The following is a 23,354-nucleotide window of genomic DNA, read 5'->3' as shown; positions in this document are numbered from 1 at the left end:
GGGACTTCCTTGGACAATGAATCATTGCCCGGTATGGAAAATTTACTTTCAAAGTGGGTCTGACTTTCAACATTGATGGGAAATAATGGTCATAATCTCAGTGCTGTCAGTATCTAGATAGAGGACAAGGGATGGGTTAACTCACCTTTCCAAGTGTTACTAGATACTTGCCATTTTTTCAATATCTTTATATTATGTGCACTGGTATTTTGCCTGTGTGTACATCTGTGTGAGGTGTCGGATTCCCCTGGAACTAGAGTTGCAGACAATTGCAAACTACTATGTGGGTGCTGGCAATCAAACCTGGGTCCTTTGGAAGGGCAGACAGTGCTCTTAATCTCTGGTCATCTCTCTAAACTGACACTTGTCATTCTTTAACACATGACCATCACTGACCTTCCAAACCTCCTCTAAACTCTAAAGGACAGATCAGCTTTGCATCTGTGGACCCCAGTTTGCTGATAAGAGCGTGACAAGAGGAAGCAACTTCTCCTCACCCAACCCAACTGAACTGTGATTGCAGGAAAAAGGATGTCGAGGAGTTGACTTTGCGGCTGGTAGAACTCCCTGCCGCTCCCGCTAACCACTAACAAGGCCTGGGGAAATGTGCTAATAAGCACAGCTATGTGCATTAGGTATGAATGAGTGCACCCTCTGGGGGATGTGAAAAAAATGCCAAGAGAGTGACATCCTCACCACAGGAGAGGTGGAGAGGCCAGGCAAGGGGTTGCCCAAGAGGGGAAGAGTCTTGCAAATGATACTGTCGTTATATCCCAGAAGGCGGGAAGCGCAGGAAATGCCAAGTTGCCAGAAAGTCATCATCAAGAGCTTCCTCTGTTTCCCAGCACCAATGGGAAAGGTGCTGGGACCTCTTCACCCCAACCTGACATGCAGAACTCGCTCCTTCAGATCAGAAACACCAGTCCACGGCACACACAACAACTAGCATTCCTAACATGCCTCTCACCTTCTTGGGTGACTGGAAGACTCAAGCCCTGAGAGGTTCCTGGGTTTCTCTCCACAGGGTTAGTGGTAACAGCTCTGGACTGTCAAGGAGGAAGCCAACCTAGTTCTAATTTCAGTGACTTTATCCATTCACTGGTCAGGGGTAATTAACTATCCTGGGCCATTTCTTTTGCTAATTATAAAGTGGGGCCCAAGCACTGTTAACCATATAAGGACACTATGGGACAAATACCTATGTCACAGTGTGTTGGGGCACTCAGAGTTAGGAGTTCTTTATAAGCTAGTAGTGATTGCAGCAAAAGCCACTACAGATTGGCCTTGGGGACCAAGGCTACACCTTAGGTATATGATTTTTTCTTATTTTTTATTTTTTTGAGACAGTGTTTCCCTATGTACCCCTGCCTGTCCCAGAACTAGACCAGACTGGCCTCAAACTCAGAGATCTACCTGCTTCTGCCTCTGCCTCCTGATAGCTGGGACTAAAGGCGTGTGCAACAGTCTGCTATCTCGCTTCCAATGAGAACCCAACAATTGCAAAAAACAGCTGCAAGTTAAACCCCAAGATGAGAAGCACATGGGTCATTCATGTGAATGGCCAGAGAAAGATCCAGAGGTACAAAAAAATCGTTTTGGAAGCTAGGAGTAGGGATTCCTTAAAGAGGAAGACTGAGATGTCTGGCCAGTATTCTCAATCAGCAGCAGAGACAACCCATTTTCTATAGCAAGGGTGACACTGCATTAGAGGCCAATCATGAGAAACATGTCACCGGCACACAGAGAGACATGGTGTGGAACAGTGGTAACTAAATATTAGGCACAGCAAGCAAGACACTTACTCAAGGCTTTTCTATGCTGTGATCAATCTGAGAACTCAGGAGAGCACTGGGTTTCCTGGCTTCCCACCAATGTGACTCTTAATGGTCCACAACCATCCTTGCAAGATACATTTCCTTAGGGTCTATAGTTCTTTCTCCCTGTCTCTTAAATATGCCTATGATTTGCCCATTAAAACTCCTTCCCAAGCTATTATCTCCAGAAACCAGAGGGCTTTGTAAGAAAGTTAAACACTTATTTGGAGGCCAACCAGGATGGCGCGCAAAACCTCCCAGACACATTCCCCACCCCTCCCAAACTGGGTTTCCTTTGCTGAACAATTCCTTGCTCTTTCCTGGCTTGGAAACAGTTTCTCCTGTCTAGAGTTTAACAGCAACAGCGCTCATAGTCCAGGCGGTCTGGAAATAATTCTCCTAGCTGCATGGCTGCAGGCCAGCACAGGGCCTGAGAACCAACCCCATGAAGAGCTACAGACTCAGTAGGTAAGGGCAAAAGGGACACAGAAAGCAGGCGAATGAGAAGTAGCTCTGAGAGCTAGGAGGTGTGAAAGAAACCAGGGTGACCCGAAGCAGAGAACGTGTCCTTGGTCAATAGGAACTCGATTCGGTACCTAACGCTAAGACCTAGGTTCTAGGTGGAGGTCATTCTCACACACTGGTTGGCAGCAGGACACCCCAGCCTGCTGTGCCACCAGACTATATCCCCAAAAGGATCCAGGATCTTCTTCACCTATGTTTTTTTTTTTTTGCTCAAAATCCTTTTGTTCTGTGTGTTTTCTTGGTTCTAGCAACTGCCTTTCTAGGAGAACCTGGCAAATCACTCCGAGCTTCCACTTACTAATCTATGAAAATGAGAATAAAAAGCATTTATTTTGCCTTCCTAAATATGCATTATAAAGATAAAATGAGATAAACACGTAGGCAGTAGGTAAATGACTACGTTATCTATAACTCAAATCTCTAAGTTGTACATAGTCTATGTACGAGACTGCAATCACTGCATAGGTAAGAACTCAATGGAAGGAGGGGTGGTTCACTCTTGGGTGGCACACGAGAGAACAGTGCAGACGGTCGCTATCCATCAATGAGCCCCTCACTCTCCTAGTCCCTAAACCCGCCCATCCCCAGTGACTAGGGCTTATTCTCTCTCTTTCTTGCTACTCAAGTTCCCTTAAGTTCTAACACACAGCCTAATATGGCCTTACGTACATCTCCTGCCCTTTCAACTGTCATATAGACGGTAAGCCTGGCAATTTATCCACCTTCTCATCTCAGAAAGAAGTTACTGCTCCTTTCCTACCGCTACACTCCTTTCTGGTTCTAGAACTTTCTGGTCCATTCTATGACATATTTCAAAAGGGCCTGACAGCTGAAGATGGATCTCACTGAAAGACAAGGGCACAGATCTTAGAGGGCATGGTAAGTTAGCACTGTGTTCCTCCTTCATAGGAAACAAGACAACTATATAATATGAGTTATGATGGTTTGATTTGGCATCTTTTTAACTATATGATGGCGTAAAAGCTACACATTGTATGCATGTATATATGTATGTATGTATGTATGTATGTATAGTAGAAATTATACTTCAAAATTTGAGTTTTCCCCCCCTAGTCCAATGGTGTTCAGTAGGGAATGCTTGTGACACTGGACAGTGGCAGCCAGCCACAGCTCCCAGAAATGGCCAGTCCATAGGTATTGCGCTGTTGAGCAATAATGGATGCTATGCTGGATATATTAAATACATTTTCAGTTTATAATATTTTTAACTTAAGAGAGGATAATCATGACATAACCTCCCTCATGTCAAGAAACACATGTATTCGTGAATTTTGACCTTGTCAGGTCTTACTTGTAGTGCCCATTTGATCATGATAAAGTACCCACGAGTCTATGAGTGACACCGTAAAGCACAGGAGGGGATGTACAGGCAGCGGACCCGAGTCTTATGAGAAGCCAGACTTGACGGTTTCTCTCTGAGAGCAGAACTGTAAGACCTTAGAAACTGCTGGGGTGCTTTACAAAAACACACACATGATGCTGTAGCCAAATCAGTTTTTAAAATGCTAGATTAAACAAGTTAAGGGGCTTCCTTAACATCAGGGTCTCTCAGAAAATTAAATACAGTAGTTATAACATGAAACACTTTGGGTGATAAATGTTAAAAAAACATTTATTTTTGGAAAATGCTGGTTTTAAGGCATCAGAGAAAGTGGGAAGGGAACAAGATGGGGTAACTGGAATAAATATAATTGAAACATTATGTACATGTATGAAAATGCCATAAATCTCATTATTATGTATAATTGTATAATTATGCTAATAAAACATTTTTAGAAGAAAATGCTAATTTTGTCTGTCCTCAATGTATCTTTAAAGAAGCTGAGACTCGGTGGGGTAGCAATTGACTTAAAAATTATTTACTACAGTAGGAGGGTGGGGTTAATTCTAGGTTCTCTACCCCTCAGGCAGGCATTCCAAATCCTAGTTTTGTGTGCCAGGCCCTAGAGGAATGCCAGAGAGAAAGGGCACCTCTACAGAAGTGTAAAAATTACATTTACCCAGTGTCAAGGTTGTCATATTAAAATAATTTCCCATGACAACCGATATCATACCCTCAGCTAAATTAGATTCCCCATGCCATGATTTACTAATACAGCTGGACCACTGAGTTACATGCAAGACTGGGGTCAAGGGTCACCTTAGTTAATACTTCTTTCCTTCAAGCTAAGGTCAGCTGCTGGTTCTGCTGGTTCTGCCTATCTGGTCCTCTCTCAAAAGATGCATCAAACAGTGGATCCCTCTCTATTGCTATATGTAACTAAGTACAAAGTTTGGTTGATGCTGCAATCAAAGAGGGTTTCATTGTATTGGAGCAATGACAGGTGACTAAATTGGTGTTACCAGTTCTGGTATTAAAACATCCATCTCCAAACTTCAATCAGGGAGGCAAGTTGATGACAGATACATGCTGGGTCCATTAGACAAAACTAGCAGACTACCCATGATAACCCCCTTACCTTCTTTTTGGACTTAAAGACATTACACCTGAAGATATTGCTGGCCCCATCCCGCGCGATATAGCTGAAGATTTTCAAGTCTTGGGAATCATGGGAGACGTAGAAGATCCTATGGAAAGAACAACAGAAAAGCACACTGAATGTGGCATTCAGTCCAGGGTGTCCACAGGAAGCCTCTGATCACGAAGAGGTGGAAGGCAGAACTCACTGATGCCAAGCCATCAAAGAAAACCCTTTTCCTGTGGGATCCAAAAGCTGCTACGCAGGAGGCTCTACAAACATGGCTGCTCCTGTGAGGGGCTTCCAGATTTGGAAGAGCATGCATGGTAGGGTGTGGAAACCACATTAATATTGATTACATCCTGAGGTTGCCAACCTCTGCTGGAAGGGGGAAAAATAGTTCCCATCTTTGCCTGAGCAATAACTCTATATTAAACCCAGGGAAATGTACACAAGTTTTCTGAGACCTGCTCACATTTATCCCCAAAAAAGGAGCTTTGGGAAATTAACAATCGGGGCCATGTTGAAAAATCTAAGATATTTGCATTATTACAGGTCTCCTGGTGACAGTGACTTCATTTCCCACCCCACTCTGCATGAGCCAGGTTTCTAAATATTCCTCGCGGATCTTGGAAAACATGGGCAGCCAGGTGCCATGGCAGCAGCAGGGCACTGAGTGCTCCTGAGCTCACAAGACTTCTGTGTAGATATCAGTACACAAGTAAGACGCGCTACCGTGAAACATCCAGCAGTGGAAGCGGCGGAGTACAACGGAGGCCGCTGTTTTAGAAAAGATGGCCAAACGATGCACAGCGATTCAGAGACCTAGATGACATGTGAAATGCAATCGCGGAGACTGCCGGGCAAAAGCACTATAGGAAGAGGGACAGAGGTTATGAGCCAGCCCTACACAGCACAGAAGGTGCTAGGGCGGTCTGAAAAATGACCAGTGTGATTCAAGCAAGATCACAGAACCCAATGTCAGAACACAGAGGAAGTTCAGTGTGTGTATTCTAAGTTGAAGATGAGAGGCCACTGGGGACTCTTGAGCTGATGATTAACTTCTTCATGCTTAGAACCAAAAGTTCCCTCTTGCTGCTGGCTTGGGGCTTTAGGAAGGTAGGGACAAAAGTGGAGGCAGAAGTAAATGGGGGGAAGATTATAAACAACGTCCTGGAGGCTGCTTAACACGGGCTGGTCCAGGGTTCTATCGGAGCAGTAGAGGCCAGTGGGGTCAGCTGAGTGGTTGGGGTACAGCTCTTAGTAAAGTCTACTGGGGCCACAAGTTCTTCACAAATCTTTTTTTCCTCTCTCAATAATAACATTGACAATATTGGTAATGTTCATAGGTAAGTTTCTTTCTTCCTTTCCATCTATCTATCTGGCTATCTGTCTGTCTGTATGTCTGTCTGTCTATCTATCTGTCTGTCTATCTGTCTGTCTATCTGTCTATCTGTCTGTCTATCTTGTCTGTCTGTCTGTCTCTCTGTCTCTTTCTCTCTCTCTATCTTTATATCTATCTTTTTTTTCCTTTTTTTGAGACAGGGTTTCTCTGTAGCTTTGGAGCCTGTTTAGGGACTAGCTCTTGTAGACCAGATTGGCCTTGAATTCACAGAAATCTAACTGCTTCTGCCTCCCAAGAGCTGGAATTAAAGGTGTGCATCACCACCGCCCAGCTATCTCTATCTAGCTTGAGTCAGGGTCTTGTTATGTAGCCCTAAAACTCCTATACAGCCTAGGCTGGTCTCAACTCAAGGCTATCTTCCTGCCTCGGCCTCCTCAGAGCTAGAATTAAAGGTGTATATAGATGGGTACGACCACTCCTGTCATACAGGCCTATTTAAAAAAAAATAATGTTAAGGATATGGGCGAAAGGACGGAACTTAGTGTCTGTAGCTTTATAAGTTTGTTATTTACTGCACTAGAAGTAATGGAGCCATTTAGAAGCTTAAATGTGTTGTCCACAAAGTAGGGCTGATCATAGAAATATCTTGTGTGGTTATCAAGAAGATAAATGTTTAGTAACACACCATGCCACTTCTCTTTACCAATTTTGCTGCTAAGAACTTTAGAAACCGGGACTACTCCTAGAAACCCGGTACAACATGAAAAAGAAAAGTGGGCTGGGACTAAGAACACTGCAAAGAACCCTGGGAAGGGAACCACATCTCCTCTGCTAAATTCTTTTCGAGGCATTCTTGTGTGTCTCATCTTCAAATAGACACCATGGCTTCCTAGAGAACTCATCTGAGGTTGCAGGGTGCACAGGAACCCCCTCAGCCTTCTAAAGATGTCAAATTACTAATATATTAATAAATATTAATAGCAAAGTAGCAACCAAGCCAACAGCTGGGCCACCGTTTCTCCTAACTGAGCTCTAGGCTCATGAAGGACATCCTCGCTCCTGGAGACTCAAGTTTCTCAGAGTTACCTGTCTTCTACCTGCAGTCACCATTAGCCCCTCCCTGCCCTTCTCTCCTGCACGGCCTCAATGACCACAATATTCACTCAAGACCGAAATCTAGGGACCGGCCTCGAGTCCTTCCCTCTTCTGTTGCCAGTACCCGTTCCTCATGATCAGGTTCTCAGCACTTCCCAGAGTGTCCCTCATTTGTTTTTCTCAACTCCACAGTCTGCTTTCGTTGGGTTGCAATGCATTCCGCAGGATGCGTCTCTCCATTTCCTACCTCACTGCCAACCCATTCTTTACAGCGCTAGCACTGATCTTTTTAAAAACAGACTGCGCTCCACTATTTTTATCCTAAAACCATCTAAAGGCTTCCTGCTGTCTGCAGGATAAAGCCCAGCCCCTCTACCTTGGAGTATCTGCCCTGTTTCCATCTCATTCCAGAGCCCTGACCTACCCAGGTCTGCAGAGCCAGCTACACACATCCTCTTGAGTTTGCAATCCCTGGGGACACCCTGCAGATCCTTTAAGACTTGGATCAGAGGAACCTTCTTTCTCCCTCAGCAGGCTGAGCAGCTTAACCTCCCGGGGCTCCCTTGAGTCACAGTGTGCATCATACAATGACATTTGTACAGAAGATCTCAGGGCCAGCACAGTGACTGGCATGTGGGAGACAGGCACTCCCATCGTCGTTAAGGAGAATCTGTAATGTAGTCTGCCCAGCTACTCATTTTTCCCCGCTGGAAGTCAGGACCAGTTAGTTCAGACGCATCACACATAAAATTCCTTTGATCAAGTTTTTAATTTATTATGTAATGCCCTTAAGGACTGAGAGCTGGATTTAAAACTGACAGAGCAGAGATGAATGCGAACTATCCAGCCAACCAGACACAGAGATACGGAAAGTATGCAGGGGCAGCGGCGAGCTAATGTAACCTTAATAGACAAAGCTTCTTTTCGGACTATCTGGTGACAACCTCTGCATGAAGCTGTCACTCTTTTTGGACTGTAGCTCTCTGGAGACCACTCTGTTTGCTGTACCTAGGTTCAGAAGTGCCAGGTGTTATAAAAAGTAAGCAATCTCTATGCAGCCAAAAATAATTATTTGGTGAATAAAGACAACATTCTACCATCAGGACCAAGAAGTAGGACTCTTTCCCATGGGGCCTCATTCCTTAGCAAATGACTAAATCCAGAAGTTAAAGGCTCAGCTCTAGACTTCTAGATACAGAAATACATACTGAGGACCTTTATTCTTCATTACTTGGTTTGCTGAAAAACTGTTGATGGGGGGAGTAGTCAAAACTGGGAGGGAGGAGGACCATATTTCAGGGATTTACCTCCTCCCTCCTCCCTCTTTCTTCGTCTTTATTCTTAAGATGAGGGTAGCTCTGAACCTGCTTCCAGAAGTGTCCTGGTCAGTCTTCTCACCCCTCGCCATAATCATTAAGGCTAGGGCACTAATGCAGATCATTAAGGTAGTAATGGTCCTAAGGTTCTGAAAGGCTTTGCTTTTCTTCAAGTTCAAAGATCTCTTGCTTTCATTTCATAATACGCACAGAATTATAATTTTCCCTTATTTAATAAAAAACAACAATGAACCTGTACAGATTCTTACATCCATATACTTTCCACAAAGAGTGAGAATTTCGCAATCTCTTGCATAAACTATACTTGGCATTTATCACTATTTTGGAGTTCAGGTGGACAAAGCCATAAAGATTCATAAGACTGTCCAGTAATACCCCTCTCCTGCTTCCTGGACTAATAATTTACAGGTAAAATTGCATTTCTGTTGAGCATGATGGTCATAGAATAAAAATAGAATTTCAGATTAAAATACACACACACACACACACACACACACACACACACACACACACACACAAATCCCCAACAACCATGGAGACATCAGGCTTGGAACCCAACATCTCAGTCAGTCAGGGTTTGTCAGTGATAGGCAATTTGTTTCCTAAGACAGCATCCATTCCCTTTTGGGAAGGTTCTAATTACTTGGAAGCATTCCCTTATGTTGATTGGAAATCTACCCACAGGAATTCAGTGAAGGAAAATGGGTACGAAGACTGGCCTGAGGGTAGGACAGGCCTAGATTTCAACAGAGGCTCTGCAGTGATGCTGGATTTAGCCACACCTTCTCCCTGCTCTGGCTCCTTGCTCTCAATGGGGGTGGTCGTACTGCTGACCCTCATTTACAGGACTGACAGAAAGGGTTCAGGGGGTTGACTTAGAGCGAGTGGTAGACAAATGGCAACTGCCCAGACTAGGTCCACCCTCTACTCTGACACCTTAAACAAACCTATTGACAATGACTTCAATATTTGTATCCAACTACTACGTTTGCATTTATTTTGTTACTTTCCTCTTAGAGACAAACATTTCCTCTTCCTTCAGTAGTTCAACTAACCCATATCCAGATCTCTTTTTGTTCCGGCAGGTTGGCACTGTGGAAAGAATATGAGCTTTGGGATAAGAAAGATCCAGGCTCAGGTCAGAGGTGTGCTGCTTCTTAGCTGTTCGGCTTTAAGCAAGACAGTTAAATGATGTAACCGTTTGTTCCTGTATCTAAAACAGCGCAGTAATGACTTCTATCTGGTACTATCTTACACGTTAACATATGTATACAGCATTCAATCTGATGCCTAACACACAATGAGCTGCTTGCTCAGTAAACAGGAGTACCACTTCCCCTTTTAACCTTTTAAAACCATGTAAAAACTTGCCACTGACTCCTTTGAAACAAATGCACTTCCATAAAGCGATCTGGCAACACAGACAATATCTTTTGATGAATATTTTCTATGCCTGAGAGCTGAATTTTCATCAGAGATCTGTTTTGTTCTTTAGTTACAGTGTCTCACTGCTGGCTCATATAGTGGTCAACTCACGGCTTCAAAGGCTTTTTGCACATTTGTCCCGAGGCAGATTTCCTGAGCACACCTGGGTACCCAGCTTCTGGGACTGGCTCCTAACGGTCACTCTTTCCTTTTCCAAGCGCTCACAGACCATCTGCTCAACGGTCTTCTAGATTCTGTCTATGGGTAATGACGAATCCACTCTTCTCCAATTCCTGGACCTAGATGTCCCTTCTTTAAAAGGCAGGATGTCTCCTTATAATCTAATATATGCACTCCACAGTGTTACAAAGACAACCAAATGGTATTTTGGAATCACACTTTTGGGGATTCAAGGAACTGAGGAGGTCTGGGCACACTGAAAGGAGATGCATTACTTCCTTGCTTTTATACACAAACACACACACACACACGTATATGTATACGTATACGTATATGTATATATATTACATCTTCTGTTGTTCTACATTACACTTATGTTCTAGTGTTTCTAACTTGAAGATCAGTTCTCTATGTGACAGTGGGGCAGGGGTAGAAAAGAGATGATTGGGAGGTGGGGAGACTTGAGGGTTTCTCTCTATGCACTAACTTTTTCTTCCCTTCTTTCCCTCATCTTCTGCCTTGCCCACTTGTCCAGTGTCCAGGCTCTTAGACCACACTGAAGGCTTTTCTCTTGCACTCGTTTTAAAACCCCCTTTCACCATGTGTACTTCCCAATGTCCACAGCATGAAAATCTACACGGCTACGCGATTTCTCTTGATAGCCTTATATTCTGGAATGTTTAGTCAACTATGCTGTGCCTTCATGTTCAGCTTCTCATCTCTCTAGCCACAACTCCACTTCTTACCATGCCATGCTTCTCTCTGAGCTCTAGGGAGCCATGGCCTCTTTGATGCCCAGCTTCATGTGTCGGCTTGTTAGGGCCATGAGCCCAGCACTGTTCTGGGTATATCTGTGAGTCTGTTCTGGATGATAACATTTTAAACAGTGGACTCGGCAAAGCATATTTTCCTCCATAGTGTGTGTGAGCCTCAAGTGAAGGCCTAAGTAGGACACAGTGGCTGACCAAGAGGGACTTCCTCCTGCCTGAACACTGCTGCGGCACTGGTATTTGCTGGTGTCTGGGCTTGGACTGAAACATCAGCTTTTGGGGCTGCAAACCCACCAGCTTTTGGAGTGAAAGTTATACTAGCGGCTTTCCTGGTTCTCAGGCTTTTAGACTTGGGCTGGAACCAGACATCACCTTTCTTGGGTCTCCAGTTTCCCAAGTGCAAATCTTGGAAATTCTCAAGTCTCCAGAATCATGAGTCAGTTCCTTATAATAAATCTGTGTGTGTGTGTGTGTGTGTGTGTGTGTGTGTGTATGTGTGTGTGTGTGTTTGTGCACACGCATGTGTGCACATGTGCACATATACATGTGTATACATACATACTCATTCTGTTGGCTCGGTTTCCTATAGAACCTTGATTAATACAGCCATTGTCTTTATTAGTATTTCTATTGCTGTGAAGAGACACCATGGCCATGGTAACTCTTATAAAAGAAAAAACATTTAACTGTGGCAGCTGGCTTAGAGTTTAGAGGTTCAGTTCATTATCATCATGACAAGGAGCATAGCAGCATGCAGGCAGACATAGACATTGGAGCTGAGAGTCCTGAATCTTGCAAAGGCAAAAGGAAGTGATCTAAGTTACTGGGTGATATCTTGAGCATATATGAGACCCAAAGCCCGCTCCACAATGATGTACTTCCTCCAATGAGACTACACCTACTCCAACAAGGCCACACCTCATAGTGCCACTCCCTTTGGGGGCCATTTTCTTCAAACTACCGCAGCCATAATTTTCTGTGTGTTCATATCCTCCCTCCGATGCCTCTCATCTCCACTGAAACTGTCTGCTGATTTTAGAACTCCATAGCTGCTGCAAAGAATATGGAAAATCTTAAGCTCCCTGGAAGGTTTCCTATCAGGTCTGTATTTAAGCTCCTCCCCATTCCAGACTCACAGAGAAGTCTCTGCCCTCTTTCTAGTCAACCCCTGCTAGGTCTCACCCAGTCATCCCAACCATGACATAAGCACAGAACCTGAGGTCAGAGGTCTGGACCTGCCAAGGGCCTTTGAGTCAACTCTGTTCCTTCTCTCAGACTTCATTCTTAATCTTAATTCTTAACCTTTGAAGCAATAATAGTAGAAACATCGTTTACTATTATGGAAGCCATAATGTCCATATTAGCCAATGATAAACAGTGGTAGGCAACGGGTTTGTACAAATATTTTAAAACTATGGAAATGAGCATAGACATATCAAATGAAATACCAAGAAACATACTCACTGCTCTCCCATTACTGTCTTTAGAGGTGGGATAAGGTAGTTCTGTAGCTTGAACGTGGAGCTACCTTAGTCTGTTTTTCATTAATATAATGAAATACCCATGGCAATATATTCTAAAACAAAAACAAGTTTGTTTATACAGCTCAGAGTCTAGAGGCTGTAAGCCTAAACCACATAGCATATGATCTGGTGAGGGTCCCCTCTGGCTGTGTGACCATAGTAGAAAGCATATGGACCTCTACATGTCTTCTGATCTCTTTCCCTCTCCTTATGAAGCATCATCCTGTGCTTAGGGGAGTTCTACTCCAATGATCTAATTGAATCACTTTCTAAGTCACACTTCTAAACATTATTGTGAGTTAAGTTTTCACGTGATAGCATTAACACAGTGTTTTAGGGATCAAACATGTGCATGCATTTGGGGTGGGGTGGGTCAACAGCAAACCACATTCAGAGTACAGTAGGCTGGAAACCCTTTTCCTTGAAGTTCTGTAAGACATGGGCTTTCCTAACTCAGAAAGCCATCCCATAGGATGGAGGAGAATGAAAGCTAAGGGAAAAAGACAAGAGATGAAGTAACTACAGTTGGTAGGGACAGAATCAAGTCATGTTCTTAAGGGAAATCCCCAGGATAGGAAGTATATGTGAAAGACTGCAAACCAGAAAACAGCCCCACCCCACATGGTTGACTAGAGAGAGCATGATCCTTCCAGCCTGACCCTGCACTCAGGAACAAATGATTCCCCAGATAGCTCAAACAATTTTGGTGACCCACCCCCCAAATGAGTGTGCTATCCCTAGAGGAACCCGGGAACAGTTTGGAACAGGTGCCGGGTCAGAGGGAGGCCAGTGTCCTCTCTGCTTTGCCAAAAGAATACATAGAGAATCTGCATAGAAAGGAACGCAGCAACCCTCACACCCACCCTCCGACACTGCCTGAATACTTGTGTGTCCTATCCCACTCCCACACCATGACATAGCATCAGGATGGTTTCACAGCCTGTCCTGGGCTGTCTCTCACTCTCTTTCCTGCACCACATTTATTTTTAGTCCAATCTTTAGAAAACACTGACCTACCTTTGTGTTGATTGTTTTTCTCTCTTACTGCTGGCTTAATCTGCTTATCCTTCTCCTTCTCCTGGACTTACAGGGCTCACTATCATTTTGACTGCTTCTCTTTCATTAGCAGTTACTTTGATTTCCATCTTTCACATCCCTCATGCTCAGAACAGAAGTCTGCTTCCCTGAGATTTCATTTTCTCAAGGCTTTTTGGCACGGAGCATGTGTGTGTGTGTGTGTGTGTGTGTGTGTGTGTGTGTGTGTGTGTGTATGTGTGTGTGTGTGTGTGTTAGAATAACCCCCAGCAATGGTGCCCTTTAAGTCCCTCGTGGAACTTTCACATGACATGTAGGTATTTTGACACATTGTCCAGTATCTGTTTGTCACAATGAGTGGGATGTATGTCATCTGCCACAGTATGCTGTAGAAGGAAGGGATCTCAGGGCTGGGAGACACTTTGACAGCCAGGCTCATTTCCCAAACTGCAGGCAAAGGAAAGCAAACACAGGAGCTGGTTTATAAAGGTCCTCTCCAGGAACAAATGCATAAATGTCTCCATTACTGCTGCAAAACATCTCCTATGCACCCAGAGAAAGGAATAAACACAACTGAGTTTTAAAATCTGCCGGGAGCTAGACAAATGTATGCTTATCTTTTGCGAGCCTAGTTAAGGCACCCTTGTGGTCTATCTCAGCTGTTAATTTATGTTTTAATTTCACAGCTGTTACCAAGTTCTTTCTTATGTCCCACTAAAATCTCCCCTGCTTTGCTTGAATCAACCACAAAGCATCACATAGCCCTTCCTAAATGCCAAGTGCGTGATAAGTTAATTTCTTCTTCTTCTGTACTTGACAGGCAGGAAAGAAAAGTCAGCATCCCTTAAAAACATAGAAAAAATCCTTTTCATATACTTCAGGGCTTTCTCTCACTTCTTTCCAACACTCAGAATGTCTTTAAAATAACTTCACCTGCTGTTGGCTGTCAAGATCCAAATCCGTTTATACAACCGGCTAATTCTCTTTCCTCTAAGACAGAGTTAAGAGTTTGGATACGAAGCTTCTCCCAACCGTTGTTCAGGTGTTGGAGGCCTGGCCCCAAAGCAGGATTCAGAGGGAACTTGATCATGAGAGCTTGAACCTTATTAAGGATTAACCCGCTCACGGACTCTTAATTAGATGACATTGTGGGGGAAGGACAGAAACTAAGCGGTTGAACCTCGCTGGAAGAAGCAGGTTCCTGGGAGCATACACTGAAAGGATATCCTGTCCACAGCCCCTTCCTTGTTTTCCTCCCTCTCTCTGTTGTCCCTTTCCTTGCTTCCTGATTGCCACAGAGTGAGAAGCCTTTCACCATGCCCTTCTGCCATGACCTTTCTGCTATGCCACAGTCCTAAGAGCAATGGAGCCCACTGATCTGGAACTGGAAGCTCGGCCATAGCTGTTTGCCCCAAGTATTTCGTCATAGAGATATAAATAAATAAATAAGTAAGTAAATAGATAGATAGATAGATAGATAAATAAATAAATAAATAAATAAATAAGTAAAGCGGTCTATCTACCGAGTTTGCTCACATTTGCCCAGGGTAATCCCTGCTTTTCCTATACTTCTCAGGGTCCTCTCGCCTCCCGAAGATTCTTGTTCAAAGATAGAATTTCCAGCCAGAACCAGAAAGCAGAGGGAAAGCCAGTAGCGTTATTCTGTTTGGTATATGTTGGGGCCCTTGCATACAAAACTGCAGCCTCCTCTCCTTTCTTCATGGACAGTGACTGTGGTCATCAATATCCCATGGAGAAAGGCATCACTGACAGATGTTCCTGATAAAACCATGCACAGAGGTGTATACCTTCCGTCCTTGGCTCCCCACAGGCACACTGCGATCTCCATGTTGTAGAGAAATAGAAGAACAGACAGAAGAGTCACACTGCAGGCCACAGAGCGGTCCTACCATGTGAAGCTACTGAACATTCTGAGACTTGGTCTTTTTAACTGCAAAATGGGAGAAGAGGCTCATGGGAGTATTCGAAGAATAAGACAGTATGGTAGAGACTGGGGGTGTTGGCAACCCAGTCCAGGCCGTGAAAGCAACTGCATTCCTTGAGAACTCTGAGAAGAATTAACTGGGAACTGTGGGGAGAGGACAGAGCAGGTCCCTGGGCACCCTCAGCATCCTAATGATGAGAACTTTCAGAATCTAGAGAGAGAACTCCATAACAAATCCACAAAGGCAATCTGTAGGCAGGGACCACAGTAGGAAAAGCTGGGGAAGAGGTCTGAGGGGGACAATGGAAAGCTGTCAATCACAGAAGCAGAAGGGAGCAGTCGTCATAGTAGACACTGAATGGGAAAGGCAGAGTCATGAGACGCAGTCCATTCGTGGGCAGGGAGCAGAGGGTATGCTGAGGGCCCATAGGAGCTGGGACCAGACGGTTGTCAGGACCAATAGCGGTGAGGCCAACTGCATGCTTCAGACCTTACCTCACGAACTAAGGGCACTGGTGGGGTCTGAGCAGGGCAATGTGGTAGCTGAGGTCAGCAGGATAAATGGACTGGAGGAAGGTGGCAATAAAAGGCACACTAACCGGAGGCTGTTGTAACATGGAATGTGTGGGCACACAGGAGAGCCTGGGCCTGGGGCTTGCCAGGTGGAAGGCTACACTGATCCTCTGTGCCCAACTGTGAGACACAGTGAGTATTTTTAACTCTCAGGTTTTGCTTTGTTTTGATTGTTCAATCTATAAGCTCTGGGGATGTCATGGTAATTTGAGTTTGTCACGTCAGGTGCCAACCACAGGGTAGGGAGACTGGCGTGCCCTGGTAATATGCAGAATAGTCAGCAAGGCTAGACTGAGCAGCTTGAGACAAAGCAAGAGATGCCCAAGTCCTAAGCAAAGGCTGCAATCACAGGTGTAAGGGGACAGGCTTGGGCATCCCTGACAGGAAGAGGAAAGAAGGGTCTGACATAGCTGACTGAGTGAATGGCAAGGAGATGATGGGCTTGGAGCATTCCTCAGTTGGGAGGAAGATAACTCTATTGTGGGATGCTTGGTAGAAAGGGACAAAGAGGGAAAAGGAGGCTGGGAAGGCAGGGAAGGAAGGGACAGAGTGTGGTTGGTGATGGACACGTCAAATTTGAGAGGTGAAATTGTGCAGGGACTTATAGCTGGGATTTCTCACATCTTGGGAAGCAGAAGGAGCTAGACCTGAACTAGGGTTGAGCTATACTGATGGAGGAGGGTCTTCTATCAATCTGTTGATTTCATTGGTTAATTAATAAGGAAAACTGCTTGGCCTGATAGGTTAGAACATAGGTGGGTGGAGTAGACAGAACAGAATGCTGGGAAGAAGGGAAGTGAGTCAGATGCAATGAAGCTCCGACCCAAGATGGATGTAGGCTAGAATCTTCCTGGTAAGCCACCCCTCGTGGTGCTACACACATTACTAAATATGGGTTAATCAAAATGTGAGAGTTAGCCAGTAAGAGGCTGAAGCTAATGGGCCAAGCAGTATTTCAGTGAATACAGTTTGTGTGTTGTTATTTTGGGTGTAAAGCTAGCCGTGTGGGATCCGGGCGGGACTAAAAGCACACCTGCTCGCCCATCTTCACTACACTATACCTTCAAAGGCCTGCTCTTAGCAACACGACTTCTCTAGCTAGGCCCCACCTCCTAAGAGCTCTATAACCTTGCAACACAGAACCAGTAGCTGGGATCAAGCGACGGACCCAGAGAAGGACCATCACAGCAATGACAGATTCAGGAAGGGTTGAGAAGGACTGAAGGGCCACATCAGAGCTCCCACTGGGTGTCAATAGAAAGAGACCTAGTGAGACATCACTGGTGGGTGACCTTGGCAAGGTCCATCTTGGCTGAGTTACTTGGAAGGCCCAGTTAGAAGGAGCTGAAAAGCTCAAGGGAGTTTTGGAAAGACAGACAGCAAATGCAATTAGTTAAAGAGCTTAGTAGCAATAGGGCAAGACTGAGGGGCTGAGAGTTATTTTTCTTTTATAGGAGTGTATTAACAGAAAGAAAGGAGGGAAGGAAGGAAGGAAGGAAGGAAGGAAGGAAGGAAGGAAGGAAGGAAGGAAGAAAGAAAGGAAGGGAGGAAGGAAGGAAAGAAGGAAGGAGAGAATGAGTTTGGACAATAGCTCAGCCAGTAAAGTGATTGAACCTGAGTTAAATGCCAAAAACTCACATGAAAGATACTGGATGCACACAGAGACAGACATAGAGACAGACAGACAGACAGACAGACAGACAGACAGACAGATACACACACACATGATGAGAAAGAGATACACAGAGAGAGACAGAGACAGACACACACAGAGAGGGAGACAGAGAGAGAGGGACACACACACATACACACACACACACAAACACAGACACACACAGAGCCAGCCAGCAAGGGGGCATGGACAGGGAGACAGAGAAACACACTCACAGATAGACAGAGAGAGACAGAGACAGACACACACAGAGGAAGACACAGAGAGAAAGAGGAAGAGGGAGACACATAAATACATACATACACACAGACAGATGATGTGGACAGAGACAGAAACACACATACACAGAGAGAGAGACAGACAAACAAACAGAGACAGAGAGAAACAGAGACATGGAGACAGAGACACAAGTCTCAGGACCCAGGGAAATTACACAGCATATGATGGCTCAAGATTTAGAGGCAGCAGAAGACAGGGTCTAAGTGGACGAGTCACCTCAAGAGGATGATCTGCCACTATGGTGGGCGCTGGCCTTGACTCCTTCTCCCTTCCTCAGACAGCTCCTTGGCAGCCTTTTGAAGCAGTCCAGCTTTTCCCTGACAGGGAGCTGGAGCTGTTTGATGTGGAAATAGGAGTTGGCTTGGTGGCAGCAAGGGTCAGCACGAGTTTGAGGACAGTGTCCTGATCAAAGCTATTCACCTGTCCATTACTTAGTTGGCTCTTCTGAGGGTGGAGACAGCTAGCAGAAACGTGACCTGGGTCTGAAGGAAAGCAGGCAGAATCAAGAGGAGATGCGTATTGGCTTATCCTGGCACTGAACTCCTGAGGAACCAGGCTTGTGTAAACGTGGAAGCTGGATACACCAGGAGGCCAGGCTCCAGGCAAGACTCTCTTGGGACTTGGCTTCTGAACACTTGGAGTTTCTCTTTTAGAGTTAGCTTGTCAAATTCTTCTTCATCAACTGAGGTGTCTGACAGGCTTAATTATTTCCTTAGGGCTTAGTTTTTCCTTCAGTGAACAAAGGCAATTGGGAAGATTAGGCTTAGCTCTTTTCCTAATAAAGGATTCTTACCCATGCACATGTTCACACACTGGCATACACCGAAGTTTGGGTACGACAGCAGACTGACCAGAGTACTCTCCTATTATTTGGATATTGCCCCAAATACAGGAGGAAACGTACCCGTAGCTTCTCCCATCTTCAAAGATTAATTATGTGCTAAAAGTAGACAACGATCCCATACACACATCATAACTACTGGGAGTTGTCATTCTGGGGGTCTTCCTGCTTATCTCCTCCAAAAGAAAATATTTCATGAGGGCCATTAATAAGAATAAGATGAGCCCACTTACTAGCTTTTATGATTTCATCCTTTCTCCTACTCTCTGAATGTCAGGAATTATCAGTGAGATTGTAACAAACAGAACAGGAGGTGAAGTCAGAGGCCAAGATAACACACAGTCAGGCAAAGTGATGAATGCACAGCCAGGGGTCTTAGCCAGGCACCCTCCACTAGCTGCAGGAAGGAGCGTGGGCATTTTCAAAGGCAGCCTGCCCGGCTGTTAATCCCACAGCAGTAAGAGGTGCTGGGCTGTCTGAGCAACAGTGAGCACGATCGTTTGACCCTTGTTTCTCCCTGTCCCCAACTGCAATGTTCTTCGGAATAGTAATTAATCAGTGGCTTGTTTTCTGTTAGGACACACATTTTCTTGATCTAACATTAGTGTTGGTTTTATTCTTCAAACACTTGCATACAGGGGAGAAATTCAGTGTTGAGTGAAATGTTGATTGGTCAGCCCATCTATTTATCCAATCTTAGACCTAGGTTTGAAGAAGGATCATTTCTACTTTGGGGGAATTTTGTAAAGATTCAAGAAGAAATCAATTAAATTGAACAAATATGCACTGAGCACTGTTATGTGTAAGAGATGGAGGTCAAGCAGCCCGGGTGATCATTAAGTTGCAGTCCCATTTCCCTACAATTTTATTTTATTCATCACTGGGGCTGTGGGGAGGGCGGAGCTGGAGGGAAGGCAGGAGAGAGAGAGGTATGTGTGGTGTGTGGGTATATGAAGGTCACAGTACATGTATGGAGGTCAGACGACAATTTTTGGAGTTAGTTCTCTCTTGCCACTTTGACAGGCATTCTGGGTATTGAACTCAGGTCTTTAGGTTTACACAGCAAGTATTCCTACTGAGCCATCTTGTTGACCATCAAATGTTGTTCCTGCTAAAATGTATTGGACAGATAAACAACTATTACCAAAGAGATTATCTTAAGGGCACTGAAGAGGCTGAGACAGGAGAATTGCTGCTGAGTTTGAGGCCAACCTGAGCTATAGAGCAAGTTCCAGGCCAACCAAGACTATATAGCACGAACCTGTCCCCAAAACACCACAAAGCAAGGGAAAAGATAACATCTCCACTGTGAAGGTAGGGATGAAATGAGGGGTTCCTGTGGGGTGTGATATTTAAAATAAACCTTTTGAAAGATGGATAAGAATCCGACAGGCAGAAATGTTAAGCCAAACACAGAGAATACTTAATTAATCATACTTTGATCTTGACTGCTGCCAGCACCTTGGAAAAGCCGTGATTCTTTAAGAGTCCGCACCTCAAAATCTCTTGATAGAGGACATAGACAAGCCAACTCCTATTCGTCCCATCTCATCCTCCATCTCATCCCAACTCCCTGTCCATCTCATCCTTCATCCCATCATTCCCTATCATGTCCCATCTTATTCTACCATCCCATCCCGTTTAAGGGACTACCAGAAAGAAAACCCAAGGCCACAATCCAGTGATGCTCCCAACAGTGTTAAGACAACAAGGAAGAGCCCACAGAAAGCTTACTAGCCAGGCCAGAAAACAGGGCACTGTTATAGTGTCTAGACTGGTTTTCAATGGAAAGTATCTTAAGTGGCCAATGTGGGCTAAGCAGTGACACGACTCATTGTCATCCTAGAAGCTGTCTATTAATAGTAAAGATCTGTCGGCAAGGGACTATATCACCAAGTCAATGGCTCTTCATTTGCCTTTAAGGTTGGTTACGCAATAGCCCTCCTCATGAGCTATGATTTTTTTTTGTCTCTGGAAGGCGGTAAGCCTTATCACTGTATCACCAAGACATCACCTGCTCTTTAGACCAGGCCTTATGCCAACTTCCTCAGAATCCAAAAGATCCCAAGGACACCGAGGACACCATCAAGGCTACCCCTTATGCAAATCCGAGCCTTTAAAGCTATTTGAAACTCAACAACACAAGATTGGTTTGTTCTGAATAGAGAAACTCCTCTATCAAGCTATAAATGGCTCCCGGACTGGTGAAGGAGTCAATCGTCATTTAAACATTAAATTGTTAAGAAAACTCGATAGCTTTGATTTTTGGTTTTGCTTACTAGCTCCTAACCAGTCTGAGAAGTAGGAGAGAGCTCATGGCAAATCTTCTTGGCTTCAAAAGTAAAATTTTAAAGATGACACTGAACCTTTAGTGTCATGAAAGGCTATTCCTTGGGGTTCATGGGTCTGCAGGACAGTAGGTCCCCAAATTTCCCTAAAATTGAAAATTCTGATCTGGGCATAGTAGCTCATACCTATAATTCCAGCACTTGAAAGGCTGTGGTGATAAAATGGCCTGGAGTGTACAAGAATATGCATCCTCCAGCTCTAATCAGATTTTCAAAGATACTTATATCCTAGGGAGTGTCAAGACCACGCAATGAAGGCCCAGGACAATGCCTGCTTGGCAGCAGGGAGCGAGGGGTTTCGCTTGGCACACACACTTTCCCCTCTGAGATTCCTCAGCGCCTCACAAAGCTCTAAATCAATTCTCTTGGCATGTTTAAGGAGAAAATGAAGCACCGAGTAATGAAAATCATTTCATAGCAGAGCTGGCCCCAACCTGGCTCCCCAGTTTCCTGCTTCTTCCTCCACAGAGTAATCCTCTCCCTGGAAGACAATGTTTAATTATGTGACGGTTGCTACCGTTGGCCTAATTGGATTTTTCTTCATTAATGTAAGAGATGCCCTGTAAGGTCAGGCCCAGAGAGGCTGCTAAAGTCTGTTTCAGCTGTCTTCCACGCCTGCTTACTTGCTCTTCAGTGGGCTTTGTGCCACTCTTGGGCTGCTCTTAGGCCACCATGAAGGACAAGGCCACTGTAGTGGTCTGACTGAGACAGGCCCCCACAGGCTCATCTATCTGAATGCTTCGTCCCCAGTGGGTGGAGCTGTTCGGGAAGGGGTAGGAGGCATGGTCTTGTTGGAGGTGTGTGTCACCGGGGTTGGGCTTTGAGCTTTCAAAATCCCACACCTGCCCCAGTCTCACGCTCTCTCTGCTACCTACTGATCGGGATACAGGCTCTTGGCTACTGCTCCAGCACCAAGTCTGAGCCATGCACAGACATGACGGTCATGGACTAACCCTCTGAAACTGTACGCAAGCCTCCAGTTAAATGCTTCCTTTTATAAGGTGACTCCCTTGGTCACCGTGGCTCTTTACAGCACAGGATACTGACTAAGACAGCCACCAAGAGGATAAGTAAGCTTAATGGCCTTCCTGAAACAAACATTTTAAAGATTATATTTATTAACTTACTTATTTTGATGGTGCTGGGGATCCAACACAGGATCTTTAAAAGAAATTAATTTTTAGGTTTATTTATTTCATGTGTGCTTTTCCTGCATAATGTTTGGTCTGCATGTCTCTGTATGTATGTGAACCACATGTATGCCTGGTGCCTACAGAGGTGAGAAGAGGGCATTAGATTTCTTGGAACTGGACTTATGGATGGTTGAGCCACCATGTGGGTACTGGGAAATGAACTCATGTCCTCTACAGGAACAGTAAGTGTCCTTACCCACTGAATAACATAGGATTTTGCACATCCTACCCAAGCACTCTATTTCTAAGCTAGGACCTCAGCCCTGAAATGAATGTTTTAGCATGGCAAAGGAGCAGACCTAGCCTACCCCCGCTTTCATCATGCAATGATCCTGAATCCCTGTTATCTACTAAGGATCTCTCCAGGCACTGGAGACACAGAAGTAGACAAAGCAGGCATGGTCTCTGCCTCCACAGTGCTTAAGCTAAGGGTGTGACACAAAGTTCTATTTGTTGAACAGGACTGAATTTCCAATCAAGTGGGATGCCACAAGAGACAGAAAGGACAGTTAGGTCGATGGAGGAGTGTCTATGTGTTACTTTCATTGGTTAATAAAGAAACTGCCTTGGCCCCTTTAGTAGGACAGAAAATTAGGTAGGCGGAGTAGACAGAACAGAATTCTGGGAGAGAGAAGGCAGATGCTTCAGGCAGTCACCATAGGCAGTCGCCATGCTTCTCCTCTCCAAGACAGACACAGGTTAAGATCTCTCCTGGTAAGCGACCACCTCGTGGTGCTACACAGATTACAAAATATGGGTTAATTAGCCAATAAGAGGCTGAAACTAATGGGCCAGGCAACGTTTAAAAGAATACAGTTTCCGGCCGGGCGGTGGTGGCGCACGCCTTTAATCCCAGCACTCGGGAGGCAGAGGCAGGCGGATCTCTGTGAGTTCGAGACCAGCCTGGTCTACAAGAGCTAGCTCCAGGACAGGCTCTAAAGCTGCAGAGAAACCCTGTCTCGAAAAACAAGAAA

At 44.8% G+C, this 23,354-nt stretch overlaps 1 protein-coding gene across 3 annotated transcripts in view; it reads right to left on the bottom strand.

Moving 5' to 3' along the window:
- Positions 1 to 23,354, bottom strand: part of LOC119827302 (carboxyl-terminal PDZ ligand of neuronal nitric oxide synthase protein-like) — a 295,495-nt gene that overhangs the window by 45,212 nt on the left and 226,929 nt on the right. For all 3 annotated transcript variants that reach the window (XM_038348855.1, XM_038348856.1, XM_038348857.2), the window contains one exon: positions 4,820 to 4,928. In XM_038348855.1, coding sequence (XP_038204783.1) covers positions 4,820 to 4,928 — 109 coding nt within the window. The remainder of the gene's footprint in view (positions 1 to 4,819; positions 4,929 to 23,354) is intronic.

This window comes from Arvicola amphibius, chromosome 12, assembly GCF_903992535.2.
Source record: "Arvicola amphibius chromosome 12, mArvAmp1.2, whole genome shotgun sequence".
Taxonomy (NCBI): domain Eukaryota; kingdom Metazoa; phylum Chordata; class Mammalia; order Rodentia; family Cricetidae; genus Arvicola; species Arvicola amphibius.
Note: the sequence above shows the minus strand (reverse complement) of the source record. Positions and strands in the feature narration are given on the sequence as shown.